Source organism: Glycine soja, chromosome 6 (genome assembly GCF_004193775.1).
Source record: "Glycine soja cultivar W05 chromosome 6, ASM419377v2, whole genome shotgun sequence".
Classification (NCBI taxonomy): Eukaryota; Viridiplantae; Streptophyta; class Magnoliopsida; order Fabales; family Fabaceae; genus Glycine; species Glycine soja.
In genome coordinates, this window is record NC_041007.1 from 17,922,604 (window position 1) to 17,940,465 (window position 17,862).

The following is a 17,862-nucleotide window of genomic DNA, read 5'->3' on the forward strand; positions in this document are numbered from 1 at the left end:
TATCAAGGAATCCATTCATGTTACCTTTGATGAATCTAATGCTATCTTGTCAAGAAAGAATATGCTAGATGATATTGCAGATTCTTTAGAACATATGAATATTCATGAACAAGATTCCAAAGGAAATGATAAAGGAAACAATGAAGATCCTCCAGAAGAAGTCAAATCCAATGATGAACTTCCAAGAGAATGGAAAGCTTCAAGAGATCATCCCCTCGACAACATTATTGGTGATATCTCAAAAAGGGTAACAACTAGACATTCTCTTAAAGATTTATGCAATAATATGGCTTTTGTATCTATGATTGAACCTAAAAATATAAAAGAAGCCATAATAGATGATAACCGGATCATTGCCATGCAAGAAGAACTGAACCAATTTGAAAGAAACAATGTGTGGAAATTAGTAGAAAAACCTGAAAATTATCCTCTTATAGGGACAAAATGGGTTTTTAGAAATAAATTAGATGAACATGGTATAATTATTAGAAATAAAGCCAGGTTAGTAGCAAAAGGGTATAATCAAGAAGAAGGAATAGACTATGAAGAAACATATGCTCCTGTTGCAAGATTAGAAGCCATTAGAATGCTTTTGGCATATGCATCCATAATGGATTTTAAACTTTATCAAATGGATGTTAAGAGTGTCTTTCTAAATGTTTTAATTCAAGAAGAGGTATATGTTGAACAACCCCCTGGTTTTGAAATTCCTGATAAACCAAACCATGTTTATAAATTACAAAAGGCTCTTTAAGGTTTGAAACAAGCCCCTAGGGCGTGGTATGAACGCTTAAGCAATTTTCTTCTAGAAAAAGAATTCTCTAGAGGTAAATTGGATACCACATTGTTCATAAAGAGAAAGCATAATGATATTTTGTTGGTTCAAATATATGTTGATGATATAATTTTTGGATCCACTAATGATTCATTATGCAAGGAGTTTTCCCTTGATATGCAAAGTGAATTTGAAATGTCAATGATGGGAGAACTAAAGTACTTTCTGGGATTACAAATCAAGCAAACTCAAGAAGGTATATTCATCAATCAATCCAAGTACTGCAAGGAATTGATCAAAAGATTTGGGATGGATAGTGCAAAACACATGTCCACACCTATGAGCACTAATTGTTACTTAGATAAAGATGAATCTGGTCAGTCTATAGACATAAAACAATATCGAGGTATGATTGGATCTCTTCTTTATTTATCTGCTAGTAGACCTGATATTATGTTTAGTGTATGCATGTGTGCTAGGCTTCAATCCAACCCCAAACAATCACATTTAAGTGCAGTAAAGAGAATCATGAGATATCTATTAGGCACAATCAATTTAGGATTATGGTATCCTAAGAATTCAACATGTAACTTAATAGGATATTCTAATTCTGATTTTGCCGGATCTAAAACTGATAGAAAAAGTACAAGTGGAACTTGTCAATTTATTGGATCGGCTCTTGTCTCATGGCATAGTAAGAAACAAAACAGTGTTGCTTTATCTACTGCTGAAGCGGAGTATATCTCTGCCGGTAGTTGTTGTGCACAGATTTTATGGATGAAGCAACAATTATCTGACTATGGCATCATTCTTGATCGCATACCTATTAAGTGTGATAATACTAGTGCCATAAATCTATCCAAAAACCCAGTTCAACACTCTAGAACTAAACATATAGAGATTAGACACCACTTTCTTAGATATCATGTCCTAAAGGGAGATTGTGTATTAGAGTTTGTTGATACTAAGAATCAACTTGCTGATATTTTCACAAAACCTCTCCCCAAGGAAGTGTTCTTCTCTATTAGAAGAGAATTAGGTCTCTTAGATGTAAGAGATTTAGAAAAATAGGGATTGATTGGTTGATTGATTGATTGATTGATTGATTTACTCTTACTTATTGTAGATTATTTTGATTGTTTGATCTTGTTTGAATTCTTGTTTTTATGATAGAATTTATGATTTCTTGTGTATATAATAATTGAATGATTGAATTTAGTGTATTAGTAGTGAAAATTAATCATATAGGATGTATTTTAGCATAAACATAGATATTCTCTTAAGAAAATAGCCTAGGATAGGCTCTGGTAATCGATTACCATCCAGTGTAATCGATTACACATGAACAGGCAGCCTGTAATCGATTACAACATCCTGTAATCGATTACCAGTAGGCTTATTGGTCCTGTAATCGATTACCAATACCTGTAATCGATTACAATACGTCATCTTCTATAAATACTCACGAAATCAGAGCTGCTGCGCAGCCAAAGCCTCCTCCACGTTTTCCTCCATACCTAAAACTTCAAATCTTCGATTCTCACTCAATTCTTCACCAAATCACGTCCCGTAAAGCCCAATCTTCCTCTTTTTCACTCCTCTTTCACTTCCACTGATCAAAATCCACAAAAACTTCATCAAATGGCAGAGCCATCGAAGAAGAGAAAGGGATCATCCTCCACCACTGCTGCTGCTGCCCATCGCCGCCACGGCCCATCCGGAGCACCCACAGCACCTATTCCTCCTTCTTTGTCATCTCCAAGATCATCAACATTGTTTTCATCCGATGATCAGTGTCTACGGTACCTTTCTCAGTTTTCTTCTAGAATAATCTTAGACCCTAAGTACCTAGACGTAGAATTCTTTAATGATGAAACGTTTGATTGCTATCAAGTGTTTCAAAATTCTGGTCTTGTTGATTTCATGTCATTAAAATTGCCATATTATCCTAAACTTGTAAAGGTCTTCTACTGCAATTTAAAAATTCAGGATGGTATTATTATGTTTGAGGTGCATGGTATTTCTATGGTCATTGATCAGTCACTATTCTTTTCTTTGACTCATTTACCCAATCAAGGTGCACCTTTTGAGGGCACCATTGTTGATGACTGGAAATTCGATTATTCGAGTCATGATGCTCGTCGCATGGTCTGCAATGATCAAGCTGAAATGACCGGTAGATTGCTAGCCGGGTCATTAACATTTGATAATCGCATCATGCACTATATCATTGTTAGGATTTTGCTTCCTCGGTCTTCAAATTTAGCACAAGCCTCTGAGGAGGATTTGATTCTTATGTGGGCTTTTCTTACCGGTCGTCAGATCAACTGGGCCCATTTGGTTCGGTACCGAATGCATAAGGCATTACGGGCCAATGCACCTCTTCCTTATCCACATTTGATTACTCTGTTTTTGCGTCATTTTCAAATTCCGCTTGATGATGAACCCTTTGTTCAAGTCAAGCGTTCCTTTGCAATTGGTGCTAGTGCAGTGACCTCCTTTGGGTATCGTAAAGATCGGAATGGTCAATGGCTGAAGAAGGATGCACTCCCTCCTCAAGATGAACGTACTCCTTCACCTCCTCCTCCACGCGAAGATTCCGCACTCATGAATGAAGTCCTCTCCGAATTACGGGGTCTTCGTTCTTATGTTGGTGACCGCTTCGACTCGTTAGATTCACGCTTAGCCGGTATGGACATTCGCCTCACACAGCTTGAAGAGGATGTCGGATACATTCGTCAAAGTTTCGATCTTCCACCACCACCTCCGTCTTCTTAGACTTTAGTTTCTGATTATATGTCTTTTATAAGTCGTGTATTTTGGCTATTTAGTCTCTTAGAGTTTAACTTATTATGTTAAGTACTTTGCTTATTTATCTTGTGGTATTTAGATTTCAGCCTTTTTCTGCTTTGACATTATGTGGTTGTTGACATTTTGAGTTATTTGGATTCTGGTTTGATTATTTCTTGTTTGTGAGTTTGGATGGTTTTGCTTTATACTCTGATATTTATATCTTTCTACTCCATTGTTATATCTGTGTTGATTCCCGAGTTTCTTTGGCTTTTTGATGTTGCCAAAGGGGGAGAAAAGGTTGTAGAAAAAGCTTAAGAAAAAGCTTAACAAACTTAGATATCAAGTGGTCATAAATTCCGAAATATAGGGGGAGTAAACGCACATTTTATCTATATACAATTGTTTGTTGCTTGCTTGAATCTTGATTTCAGGTATTGTATTGTCATCATCAAAAAGGGGGAGATTGTAGATGCAATTGCCTTTGATGTTTTGATGATGATCATGATGATATGATGCAATTTATGCAAATGAGCTTTTCAAGATTAAATTCAAGACAATACTTCAAGATTAACAAGCCACAACATCAAGATGATCACTAGTATATTAGGAAAGGAATTCCTAATTGAATTAGCAAAAGGTTTGGCCAAGTTATTTAAATTAAAAAGTGTTTTTCGAAGGTTTTACTCTCTAGTAATCAATTACCAGAGGATGTAATCGATTACCAGTGGCCAAATATATTTTATAACAGCTACTAAAATTTGAATTCGAAATTTTAGACTGTGTAATCGATTACACAATTTTGGTAATCGATTACCAGCAGTTAATAAACGTTTTAATTCAAATTTTAAAAGCTGTAATCGATTACACAATTCCTGTAATCGATTACCAGACAGGATTTTCAGAAAAATAATTCTAAGAGTCACAACTTTTCAAAGGCTTTATTCTTGACCACCAATGGTCTATATATATGTGACTTAAACACGAATTTGCTCAGAGATTTTCAGAACAACAAGTGTTTATCCTCTCAAAGAGAAAAATTATTTTTATCCTCTTAAGAATTCCTTGGCCAATTCAATTGCAATTCATTAAGGAATTATTTGAGTGCTCAATCTGTAAAATCCATCTCTTTCTAGAGAGATTTATTCTTCTTCTTCTTCTCATTCTCTAAGGGATTAAGAGACCGTGAGTCTCTTGTTGTAAAGGAATTCTAAACAAAAAGGAAGGATTGTCCTTGTGTGTTTAGAACTTGTAAAAGGAATTTACAAGATAGTGGAACTCTCAAGCGGGTTGCTTGGGGACTGGACGTAGGCACAAGGGTGTGGCCGAACCAGTATAAAACTGAGTTTGAACTTTCTCTTCCCTTAATCTCCTTTATTTATTATTGCTTTATATTCATATTCAAATTGTTTTATTTGAATTAATATTTAAGAAGATTGTCATCAAGGGAATTCATAACTTGAATAAAAAGTGAAATAGATTTTTAATTGGGGAAGTAGTTTGGAATATCTTAATTCAACCCCCCCTTCTTAAGATATCTGAGGCCACTTGTCTAACAATGTAGACTCGTCCAAAATCGCGAAGTGAACCTCGGATCCCTGTCTGATACAATACTGGAAGGAATTCCATGCAACCTTACTACTTCTTTGATATACAACTCTACTAGCTTCTCCATCTTATACTTCATATTCACTGGAATAAAATGAGCAGATTTGGTGAGTCGATCTACTATGACCCACACAGCATCATGTCCACGACTAGTCTTAGGTAAACTAGATACAAAATCCATAGATATGCTCTCCCATTTCCATTCCGGAATTTCCAATGGCTTCAATTCTCCTGATGGCCGCTGGTGCTCAGCCTTAGCCTTTTGACATGTCAAACATCTTGCTACATATTCAGCTACATCTTTCTTCATGCCATGCCACCAAAAACTTCTCTTCAAATCTTGGTACATCTTAGTCATTCCTGGATGGAAACTAAGACGACTTTTATGCGCTTCTTCCAAGATCTTAACTTTCAACTCATCTAAAGATGGTACACATATCCTCCCCTTGAATCTAATTAATCCGGTTGTGTCCTTCTCAAACTCCACATCCTTATCCCCCATTACCTCTAACACCTTGCCTTGCAAACACGGGTCATCCCCTTGAGCCTTGCGTATGTGATCTACGAATTCGTTGGTAATCTGCAATGCTCCCACAAATAAGCTCTTGGGTCGCATCTCGATTGCTAGATCCAGATCTCGGAACTCCTCTATCAATCTCTGCTCCAAACTCATCATAGTCGCAACATGTAAGGACTTCCGACTTAGCGCATCGGCTACTACATTAGCCTTTCCGGGATGGTAGGAAAGACCAAAATCATAATCCTTGAGGAACTCCATCCATCTTCGTTGCCTCATATTGAGTTCCTTTTGATCGAACAAGTATTTGAGACTCTTGTGATCACTGAAAACTTCAAAACGAGTACCGTATAAATAATGCCTCCAAATCTTTAAAGCAAAGACCACCGCTGCTAGTTCCAAGTCATGGGTCGGATAGTTAACTTCATGAGAACGTAATTGACGTGAAGCATACGCCACTACTCTTCCCTCTTGCATTAACACACACCCCAAGCCTTGCCCGCTTGCATCGCAAGACACTTCAAATGGTCTCTTAGGGTCGGGTAAAATTAACACTGGAGCTGTCGTCAACCGCCTCTTTAACTCTTGGAAACTTTGATCACACTTCTCATTCCAGACAAACTTCTCATTCTTACGAGTCAACTTAGTTAGGGGCAATGCCAATTTGGAAAATCCCTCAATGAATTTTCTATAATAGCCAGCCAACCCTAAGAAGCTTCAAACCTCCAATGGAGTTGTCGGTTGTTGCCACTCCATAACCAACTCCACCTTGTTTGGATCCACCGCAACCCCGTCTTTAGAAATCACGTGTCCCAAGAACTGCACTTTCTCCAACCAAAAGTCACATTTCGACAATTTGGCGAACAACTTCCTATCCCTCAGGATATGCAACACAATCCTCAAGTGCTTCTCATGCTCTTCCTTATTCCTCGAATACACTAGGATATCATCAATAAACACAACCACGAACTGGTCCAAGTAATCATGGAATATACGGTTCATATAATCCATGAAAATAGCCGGAGCATTAGTCACTCCAAATGGCATGACTAAATACTCATAGTGCCCATACCGAGTTCGAAACGCAGTTTTTGGGATATCCTCCTTCTTAACTCGAATTTGATGATACCCAGATCGCAGATCGATCTTCGAAAATACCGTCGCTCCCCTCAATTGGTCAATCAAATCATCTATCCTTGGTAGAGGATATTTGTTCTTGATAGTGACCTTATTTAGCTGCCGGTAGTCTACACACATCCTCATACTTCCATCCTTCTTTTTAACCAACAAGACCGGCGCTCCCCACGGTGATGCGCTTGGACGAACAAATTGTTTGCTCAAAAGATCCTGCACTTGTGCCTTCACCTCTGCTAGTTCTACCGGAGACATTCTATAAGGCGTGATCGGCACTGGATTCGCCCCAGGCACCAAGTCAATAATGAATTCCACTTCTCTCTCAGGTGGTAATTCACAAATGTCGTCACGAAAAACATCCGGAAATTCTGACACCACCGGTATACTACTAACTTCAGCATCCTCTTCCATATACATAGAGAACAACACCATGTAAGTTCGAACATCCCCCGTTTCTTCGTTGGCCGCATCCCCTTTCAAAGATTCACTTGGAACTACATCTCCACCAAACACTAGCATCTTCTCCTTGCAGTCTAGAAAGATATGGTTAATAGCTAACCAATCCATCCCCAAGATCACATCTAGGTGAGCTAAAGGTAGGCAAATCAAATCCGCCATAAAAGATCGACCCTCAACAATTATAGGACACTTCGAACACACCCAAGAGGTGGTTACAGGCTCGCTCGTCGGAGTAGACACCACCATATCATATGGCAACTCCGTCGCACATAACCCCAACCTCTCCACACATGCATGAGATATGAAAGAATGCGTGGCACCTGAATCATAAAGTACATCTAGTAGTTTATTAGCAATCAAACACTTACCCCGTATCAAATCGTTGGAGGCAGCTGCTTCTGATCCACTCATAGCAAATACCCGGGAGGGTACTTTTGGTCTTCCACCACTAGTGTTGTTGTTGCTAACATTACCGCTCCTTGTGGAATTAGTGGGCCCACGATTGACGGTGTTGGAATTGGCAGTTACCGTCGGTCTCCCGGTCACCCTACATTCTCGAGCATAATGGCCCACCTTGCCACACACATAACAACGGTTCTCCTGTGTCTGCTGGAGCTGTGGGCAATTCCTCTTAAGGTGCGGTCCCCCACACTGAAAGCACTGTACCCCAGTCCCCCTTGACTGGCTCATATTGGAGGTAGCCATAGGTTGCTTCCCCTTGTTGCTAGCATACGGCTTCATCCTCTTATTACTATTTCCTCTAAAAGGATGGTTTCTCTGAGGTCCTCCAACGCATCTAGCTTGCCTCTCCTTCATCTTATCTTCAAAAATCCTGCACTTTGTCACCAGCTGGTTAAAATCTGTTATCTGCATATAACTAACCACCTGTTGGATCTCCAACCGAAGCCCATTCTCAAACTGAGCACATAAATCTTCCTCATTTCGAGCATCTTGGTATTGAGGCCAATACTGCAGAAGCTCATTAAACTTGGTCGTATACTCTCCAACAGACATGTTTCCTTGCTTCAGATCCAGAAACTCCCTCGCCTTCCGCTTCCTGAGGTCTCGCGGGAAGTAATTCTCCAGGAATTTGTCCTTGAAGGCATTCCAAGGAATCACGCCCTCAGGTGCGACAAATGAAGGCTTCACAAACTTCCACCAATTCTCGGCCTCTCCTTGGAGCATAAATGTCGCATAGAGGACCTTATGCTCCTCAAGGCAACCCATCGCCTCGAAAATCTTTTCCGTCTCAGCTAACCACAACCTAGCACCTTCCGGATCATAGTCTCCACTGAACTTTGGCGGGTGGTTCTTACGGAAAGCCATGAGTCCCCGATACTCCGCCGGCTCCACATCACGTTCCTGCACTAGAGTTTCCAGCACAGCTGTGATGCGGTCGAGGACATCACGGTTCTGATCCCTACCACGTCCTGCCATACCTAACCTGTAGGGAAGCTATTAGTACCCAAGAAATCCTAATGGGAGAGTGTACCACACAGGCTATGACAGTTATAACAACATCATTCTCTTTATACATACTTATACACACAACAACCCTATGAATCAGTCACACATCCATGCTCAAGACAAGAAGGCAGAAATACACACAATGTGTGACTTAACGTCACTCCCCGAAACCTACTTCCAAGTTTCAGAGATACACAACATTCACACAGCAAGACCATAAACAGGTTCACTAGAATCCAACTTTTGCTCTGATACCACCAATTGTGGCGTCCCTAAATTAATGACTGGTTTGATAGTAATGATTTAAATAACAAAAACCATGGTAATTTTTTTTCTTCTTTTTCTTTTTCATTTCTTTCTCTTTTCACCATAACTAGGTTTAGAAGGAAATCCTCACTATAGAGTCCTGAATGGCCAGTTCACAACTCTATTCGGAGTCATTTCTTTCTTACCGCTCATAATCTCTAAACTATTTTGTTGTTTCAAAAGGAAGAATGTACCAGCCATTACTTTAGGTCGTCACGTGAAAATGAAAGAATAAAATACGGTCGATAAACTCTTTTACAAATAAAGTTGCAAATGCTTTCTTCTCAAATAACTAGATTGATCATAAATACATTCATCATTTAAAGCTGTCCAAAATATGGGAGTTTTACAAAAAACATAGTGTCATCCAGAGCAAAGGTGTCCACAGTGGTGGCTTCAGCCACATGTATACAATCATCAAATTCCTATACAACAGGTCTACCCACACAAAAACAAAAGAGTAAACCTAACAGTCAGTCCTAGATACACCCACCCTCAAAAGTATATAAAACTAGTCCATGGAACTGTCCACTATGATGAAGAGCCTCCGCTGATTGCCATCTCCCCCGGGCCACTATCCTCCGTAGAATCTGCCTCAGATGCCGACATGACTTCCTCGGGAGAATCCACCTCAAGAACTGGATCCTCATCAACCTCTAGAAAGTCAAGAGCATCCACAGCAGGCTCAGGAGGTAGCTCCTCAAGATCATCCTCAGGGTCTTCCTCGGATGATGTTACCTCGATCACTTGGACGGGCTCCACTAGACGATATGGTGTAGGCGTGGGTAGTATCCACTCCACAGTGCGCTGAAGCGTCCGTGCAGGTTCATCTGGATGCACCAAAGAAGTAGCCGTGAATCGAATCGTGCCCCGAAATCGGCACTTTGTGTTGCCTTCGAGGGTCTCCCAAGCTCCCTCTAGGCACTCCATCTCTACTCGATCATGGATTAGCTGCGCTGCCATAATGATCTACAAGGAAGAAAAAGAAAGGGGTAGACTCTTTCACGAAGAATCTAATTGCGCCACATACAATTCGTCTCATAACTACTACATGCAAGTAAAAGGGGTATCTTAAGGCTTTTCATCTCTGGTAATCGATTACACAGCCTTGGTAATCGATTACCAGAGGCTAAACTCGAATTACACAGCCTCAGGACATGAAACCTGCAAAAATGCACTGTGTAATCGATTACACATACCTGGTAATCGATTACCAGTGACCCATTCCACTGTGTAATCGATTACACAGGCTGGTAATCGATTACCAGAGGCCTCCACCATCTCCCAGTTCCCTTTTTAAGCCTGGTAATCGATTACACCCCTTGGTAATCGATTACCAGAGGCTTCCCAAGCTTCCTGACCTTGTTTTCAAGCTTGGTAATCGATTACACCCCGTGATAATCGATTACCAGAGACCATCTTAGCCTCCTATCTTCATTTTTAAGCCTTGTAATCGATTACCCACCCTTGGTAATCGATTACCAGAGGCCATAACCCATATATCACACAAGATTCACAGCTGGCCAGCCACCACAAGCCTCCTTGCTTTGTGGTCTTTGTTCCTTTTATCTGTTGACTGCCAGGAGCTCGCCTGTTTAGGTACATCACAGGTTCTCACTGACCGACTATGCCCGGGTTGGGTCGGGATTGGTCAAGCTTGGTTTTGGGAAATAGCACCCCACTTGACGTCCCCAAAGTCTCCTAACCCCCGCGACATATCTCCAGGTACCACTCTGTGGTCAACGAATAAAAGCAGGAAGTTTCACCCTTCTACACTTCCTCATCTCAAGCTTGTAGGATTATGGGGTACCCATAACATGTGGTACTAGGTGGCGGTCGGGCGATGGTGCACAACAAGTTTTCCACATCCTCAAATCGCGCATAAACCCACCATCCCCTGTTGCCCACCTTTAACTGAGCTCACGTACTCCCACGTAGCCCATATCCTCGTTTCTCTCAACACCGGGTCCCCATCAATCCTCCCAAGCTTCCCCAACATCCAAGTAAATCAACATTCAAACAGCACAAACTATCACAGCCAAGAAAAACAGGGCAAAGGCAGAAAACTCTGCCCAAAACACCAACCAAAATCACAGCTTTTCTCACTTAAAGACCCCAGTACATTTCCTTCGTTCCAATTCGTTAACCGTTGGATCGACACGCAAATTTTACTGGAAGTCTCTAGTACACAAGCCTACATTTTGACCGTTGGGATCTGCTAGCAAACATCCAGAACTCATTCTTCACTCCTCTTTCCACAACCAGCAAAACATAGCATTTTTCTGCACAAAGCCAAAGTTCTGTTGTACCTATTTGACAGCAAAATTCTGCATAAGTGCAGATTTCGAAAATCACACTTTCCCTCATCCAATTTCGCCCAAATCGAATCCTACAAGTCCCAAATCATGTATCCATCATGTCTAAACCAAAGTCAAGCTTCAAAACACAGCAACACAGAATCTAGGTGTCCAATACCCCCTCAATTCAATGGGTTTTCTAGGTTTGAGAAGTGAAATTGAGAATGAGGTAAATTTGAAGCAAACTCTCACCTCACACAAGTCCATAACATCAATTTAAACTTGTTCAAACTGGATTTACGCCTAAGATTTCACCGGATCAAAATTTGACTCCTCAACACCCAAACTTACCCTAGAAATGGCTCTTTGTTCACTTTGGTCATTTGTTTTTCTCTCTAGCACAGTCCAAGCCTTCTCATAAGTCCTAAATGACATTTCAAGCTAGGATTAACTCACTTTAACCTCCATTTACCACAGAATCCAGATTTAACCTTCCAACTCTCAAAGCCTCACTCTTTTTCCACTCATAACACCACATTCTCACTTTCTAACCCTAGGTTAATTCTACCCTTCATCTCTAACAGTTTTCTATAAGCAATTTCAGCACATAAACATCACAAGCATCATCATAAAAACCCTAAAACTGAATGGGTAAGCTTAACCCGTCAAAACATGGCAAGTTCAACATGCTTTCAACAAGTGTCTTCACAAATAACTATCATGAAACAGAAAACTAGCAAAACTACCCATCATATCTCCCAAAACCCCTACCCACGAAAATCAAGAGAGAAAGAAGTCCACCCAAACCTGAAATTTCGAAGCCCCACACGTAGAGACGCGCTTCACAACTCCGAAAATGCCCTCCTTTCGCGATTTGGAGCAGAAATGGGCACCAAAGGTTGAAGCTTTGTTGGGCAACAATGGTGGATGAGAGAAAAGAAGAAGAGGGCTGCATGAGAGAGAGGGAGAGCTTCTGAATTTCTTTTGGCTGAGTGAGGAGAGAGAACAGCTTTTGGTTTTAAAAGGGTTTTCTCTTTTCCTATTATTTTATTTAAGCTATGCCACATGTCCCCATTTGAGTGGAGCAAAAAGGACCCACTTTCTCTTTTGATTGTGACCCATACTCAGCCACAAAAAGTGAGAAAAATCTGACCTTTGAAACGCTAAAATCCTGCCTCGGTTTGCATGTCGTTTCTCTGGTTCTCGTTCCTCGCGTTTCTCTGCGTCCGTCGGGGCCAGTTTTCGAAAGTAGTCAATATATATATCCAAACGCTCAGAATAAGACCCCGAGCGTGGTTCAGAGGTTGGTTTCGTTAAATTTTTAGTCGCACGCAAAACGATGGTTTTTAAACTAATTAATTAAGAATTAACCCATAACCTCCTAGTTATGGATTTCTCTTCCTTAATTAGCCTAACCCGCATATCTTGCCCCCACTATTCCTACTTCTATTAAGAACATATATGCATATACATTGAATAGTACTGATATATATATAATCATTCAAAATACATCGTTTCCAAAAATTCCGGGTTGAAATTTCCAGGATGTCACAATAAGAGTTTTGAATACCATAGTTTTCCTCTTTAGTTTAGAATTTTCCTTAAAATACTAGTCTCGTGATATTATGGATTGTTGTTGTGTGAGGTTTATGTTGTCTGAAGACTTGGGGAATATGAATCATAGGCATGAATTTATATGTATGTATGTGGAATTTGAACATATTGGATGATGTTGAGATAACATGATGTTAATGTTGATAATGATATTGAGATGAGATGATGTTGATGATGCCATTGTGATTATGTATGTTGTGTATGTACATAGGGGGGTGCAGTGAACATATTGGATATCCCCAAAGGGGGAAATAGAGTGTTTAAAGAGTTTTAAGCATCTCTAAAGAAAAGGGATGGCTTAGAATCTTTAATTATCCATGGTGATTGTATTGATGATGTCCATGTTTCATACTTCATATTGCATGGAAATAGTATAAACTTTGTTAGTAAGTACTCGTAATTTTTCATGAGGAAAAATACTTGCACTTGGGGGCATGTCACTCGGTTTGGAACTTCCTTGAGACTTAAGTTGATCATCATGGGGGGAAGTTGTATGTGCACGACAGTGTGACCTCGATACTTGTACCTAGTTTTCCTAAGTGAAAGTGTCATGTGGACATGCTTAGGCTATTTCTTGATGAATAGTACCACATTGCATTTTAGAGTTGAGTCAGGTACATGCATCATTTTGAGCATAATTGATTTGGATTGTGAAAAAGTTAATGACTAGTTTGTTAAGTGCATGTTGAACTGATGGATTATTGAGAATGATTGTGGTTATTATTATTGTTTTCTTGCTAATCATTATCATTTGGTGGTTGTTGATCTTTTATAATAAACTCACCCTTGCAATTTTTGTACCGTGTGGTTGGTATCTGTGATGATCTCAAACTTTCGTTCATGGGAGCAGATGAGCAGCAGTAGATGACTTGGAGGGAAGTCTTCATGTTGGAGCCATCAAGTCGACATGATAACGTTGGAATTTATTTTGGGAGAGTTGTGTTTTGTTATTAACTCTTCCTTAGTTGGTTCCTTGACTATCTTTAATTAGGCATGTAAGCCTCAGCTTTAAATATATGTAAAAATTGAATTATATTCTAACATGTGAATGATATATAGTGGTTTAGTGTATATATCCAATGTTTTTACGTTATTTGATGAATGTATATCGTGAAAATTTTATCATCGTTTTCATAATCAAATCAGTGAAGCATTCATTTAAAATTGAAATGTCACATTTTATAGTTAGTAATATGGTAAGGTGGGTCGTTACACCTAGTATCATTGTGGATGAGATTAGGAAATGCTTCATTGATAGTTATGTCTAAATTTTGGTATTAGCATTATTCACTTTTCGCACAATGTACTACTTGTTGCCGATATCTCGTAGGACGGAGTTTACATTGAGAAAGTGTAACATGCTTCTCAACGTGGGAAACAAATAGTAAATGTTAGATATAGTCATATTTTTACATTTGTATCTTTCACCCTCCTCATTAGTGTATATTGTGAATTGGAATGATCCTCATTATTTATTTTAAAACCCCGAGGAAGGAGAAGCAACATGCTGAGCTGATAAAAAAACAAAAAAAGATAACAAAATTGTGAAGGACAATGCTGTGAAGAGGATATCTGACATGGAGAACACCATGGAAAATACTAAAACGCAAATTGCAATATATGTTCCAAACACAAGTTTATTAAATTCTCCACAAATTCTGTCTGAATTATCTAAGTCACCATGTGTAGGTTACCCAAATTAATACGGAGAACAAGCTCAGCATCCCAATTTTTATAATAAATGCATTTTTTACATCAACTAACGTAAATTGTTAGTTTGTCAGTTTTTTATAGTAGGACAGATTCGAACACACAACCTATCTCTCTCCCTTTCTTTCAATTACCAAATTAACTTTATATATCTCTCTCCCTTTCTTTCAATTACCAAATCAACTTTATAACTCCTATAATGAATGGCATTATAATGATCAGCTTTTTGCCTTTCCGAATATATGCAAGAAGCACAAAAGCAGATAAGCTTTCTTATCGATCACTTGATCTTAGGATTAATCAGTATACCAAATTTTTATGCAAGAAAATGCTGACATAACAGAAATATATCAATTCGCAAAGAACTAAGGGAGCCTCACAAATTAAAACTCAACATATGAAAATTTCACTTTACAAACACACAAATTAGCAATCAAATATAGAATTAGATACCCTCACCAAAACTATCATATGAAAACATTGTGGATAATTACCAATTTCAACAAACAAGTACTTAAAGTTCCAAATCTGTGTGACCAAAAAATATGCTAATGAAACCAAATTGAGCACCCTAATGCAGTATAATGGTCAAATTTTGTTTTCAACTACTGTCACATTAAACCACCTTCATTTTTTCCCTTAAGCATAAACTGATACAGACCAAAACTTACAATAAATACCTTAGTCGTAGAGAGAGAGATACAGTTTTAAGATGCTAGGTTCATGTGTGAAAAGTTTACTTTTAGGGAACTAATTTAGTAGGCAGACACTCAGACTCTAGGCATTTGCAGTTCTGGACCATTAATCAATCTCTATGTTACATGTTTTTAAATTTACATAATGTGAAGATTAATCGAGACTATAATGATTCCTACCAACTAATAATTTCTCAGCAGATAGAGAAATTTAAATAAGAGAGTTCTTTAAATTAAGTGGTTTGCACACTATCATAACATTGACAAGCATGGGAATTTAATTAAGGATTCTATGGAGTTAGGCTTTGTGATACGGTCAGCCTCTGAATACAGGGTCGTAAAAAGAGTAAGATTTCACACAAAATCAGTTTTGATATAGATAGAGAACAACTTTAAACTAAGTTACAAGTATTTATTTATATTATAAGTCGAGAGAATTACAAATAACTTCAAATCTTTTTTGTTGTTGGAGAATTTGTTGTAACTGACGCTTGCACCAGATAACTTAAAATCCTTTTGTAGTTGGAATTTGTTGTAACTGACGCTTCACCAGATAACTTAAAATCCTTTTGTTGATGGAATTTGTTGTAACTGACGCTTGCACCAGATTATCCCTAGTTAAAAAGCAAACTAGGTGGAAACAAATATAATTTCTGATAACATACTCCTCGTATTTTATAAAAAAATATCAAGATACATCAAAGCAGAGTTTTGGACAGAGTAATGATACTTAGACACCTCCCATTTCTCTCTATCACTTTCCTCTCGTCACATATCAACTATCACAAAACATATGTAACTTTTGCTTAAATGAAAATAACAAACTACCTGAAATTGAGGCTAGTTCTTTGACACAATATCCTTAAGGGCAAAATTGAATCAAACTTCTTCCATAAATTAAATTTGAGGTATGCAAAAAGTTATACAAGAAAGCTTCTGACTAAGTCAGTATCAGGGACAATGTATCCAAGGTATAACCTTGTAGGCTGCAAATGCAACACAAAAGACAGTAGGTTTCTACAAACCTGCGTAAGCAGACTCTCATAATATAAAACAAAAATGGACAACATTACATAAATGAATTAATTCTTCGGGTCTGTTACTGTTGTTCATCTTTACTTTTCTAATTTCTCAAAGTCACAAGGAAGTGATAACAAACTCTCTCTATGCACGCCATAGTTTAGTAAACTATATCTGAAATCTACCCACCCACCACCACCCAGCTTAAATGTGCGATGCTCAGGCAGCTCGCCTTCGTCAGTACCGGTGTCTCCAAGTCTCATTACAGCTGTACGGTCTTGTCCCACAATGTCACCATTTTTTGTGAAACATATTGGGAGAAATTCATGGGAAGAAAAAACAAACGTCTTAGTCCAAGATGAGTGCACTTTGTATTGGTTCATCATCCACATTTCAGTAGGCAGGGCGGTCTCAAAAGCCTTAACACAGAGACACAGACATCCTCCCATTGCCCTCAAATAATAGGTGCTTCTTTCCAATTCAGGTGGCAGCGGAATATCAGATAAGCTTTTTTCAATCAAATCAAATGCAATAATTTTGCAGTCATTGTAGTCGGAGCAAGCCAACCAATGAAGAGCCCCATTCAAGAATAATCCATGTTTAAACTGATCTTGCACAAATGTGTAATTAGTAGTAGATGGAACGGTGATCATAGTGCAGTTCCATGAATTGGTCCTCGAGGAGAAACAATAGGCCTCTGTAGTGCATGAGGTTTGGGATCTCGGCAATGTTATCATCACAACCACGTAGTCATCAGTTGATGAGTCATATCCAATGCCGCATACATATGAAAACTTCAACCACACTTTTTTGAACCGTTTCTGCAGACCGGTTGATGGATTCCATATGAGGAAATAAAGGAAGGGATAGGATGCGGTGGTTAAGAGTAGAAATCCTCTGCATGAACCAACAACATTTACCCTGGGAATGCATTCATGTTTCTGAATTTGATTAGGTTTTGGATTTGGAAGGCTATAGACTGGTTCCGCAGAACCATCCTCTATGTTGACAAAATTAACGTCCGAACCGGGATCATTGTTGATCCTGACAAGAAGTTTGTGGGTGGATTCAGCGGCTAAGTCAAAATGGGATTTAGCGAACTGAGGATCGGAAATGAGGGAAAGCCATGACTTACACACACGTTTCAAGTGCAACAGATTTCTCAGCGGCAACCTCAATAGAATAACTTGAATCAACTCTTCAGGGAGGGTGATTTTCATCTTCTTTGCTAAAGATGGGTGAAAATACAATCAATATACACATGTATTTATAGTGAAAACACGTTTGACATGAGTGTAACACTTGTGGTTTTTAAATAATGCAAACGAAAATATGATTAAGGAAGGGTAACTTTTAGGGATAAAATATTTAAAATAAAAGATTTTTCTTATATCTTATGATTCTGTTGGATTCGATCCAGGGACGTGGGGAGGTTAGAGAATCTTACTCCAAACCATCAAATCACAGGGA

General features: G+C 38.8%; 1 protein-coding gene across 1 annotated transcript; it reads right to left on the minus strand.

The window, feature by feature from the left end:
- Positions 1-16,487: 16,487 nt before the first annotated feature.
- On the minus strand, positions 16,488-17,612 carry LOC114415907 (F-box/kelch-repeat protein At3g23880-like). Its single transcript, XM_028380773.1, has one exon. The coding sequence runs from the start codon at positions 17,610-17,612 to the stop codon at positions 16,488-16,490; it is 1,125 nt and encodes a 374-aa protein (XP_028236574.1).
- Between the last annotated feature and the right edge of the window lie 250 nt (positions 17,613-17,862).

What these genes read in the sequence shown, in the direction of transcription:
- LOC114415907 (XM_028380773.1), bottom strand. Translation starts at nt 17,612, where the DNA reads ATGAAAATCACCCTCCCTGAAGAGTTGATTCAAGTTATTCTATTGAGG.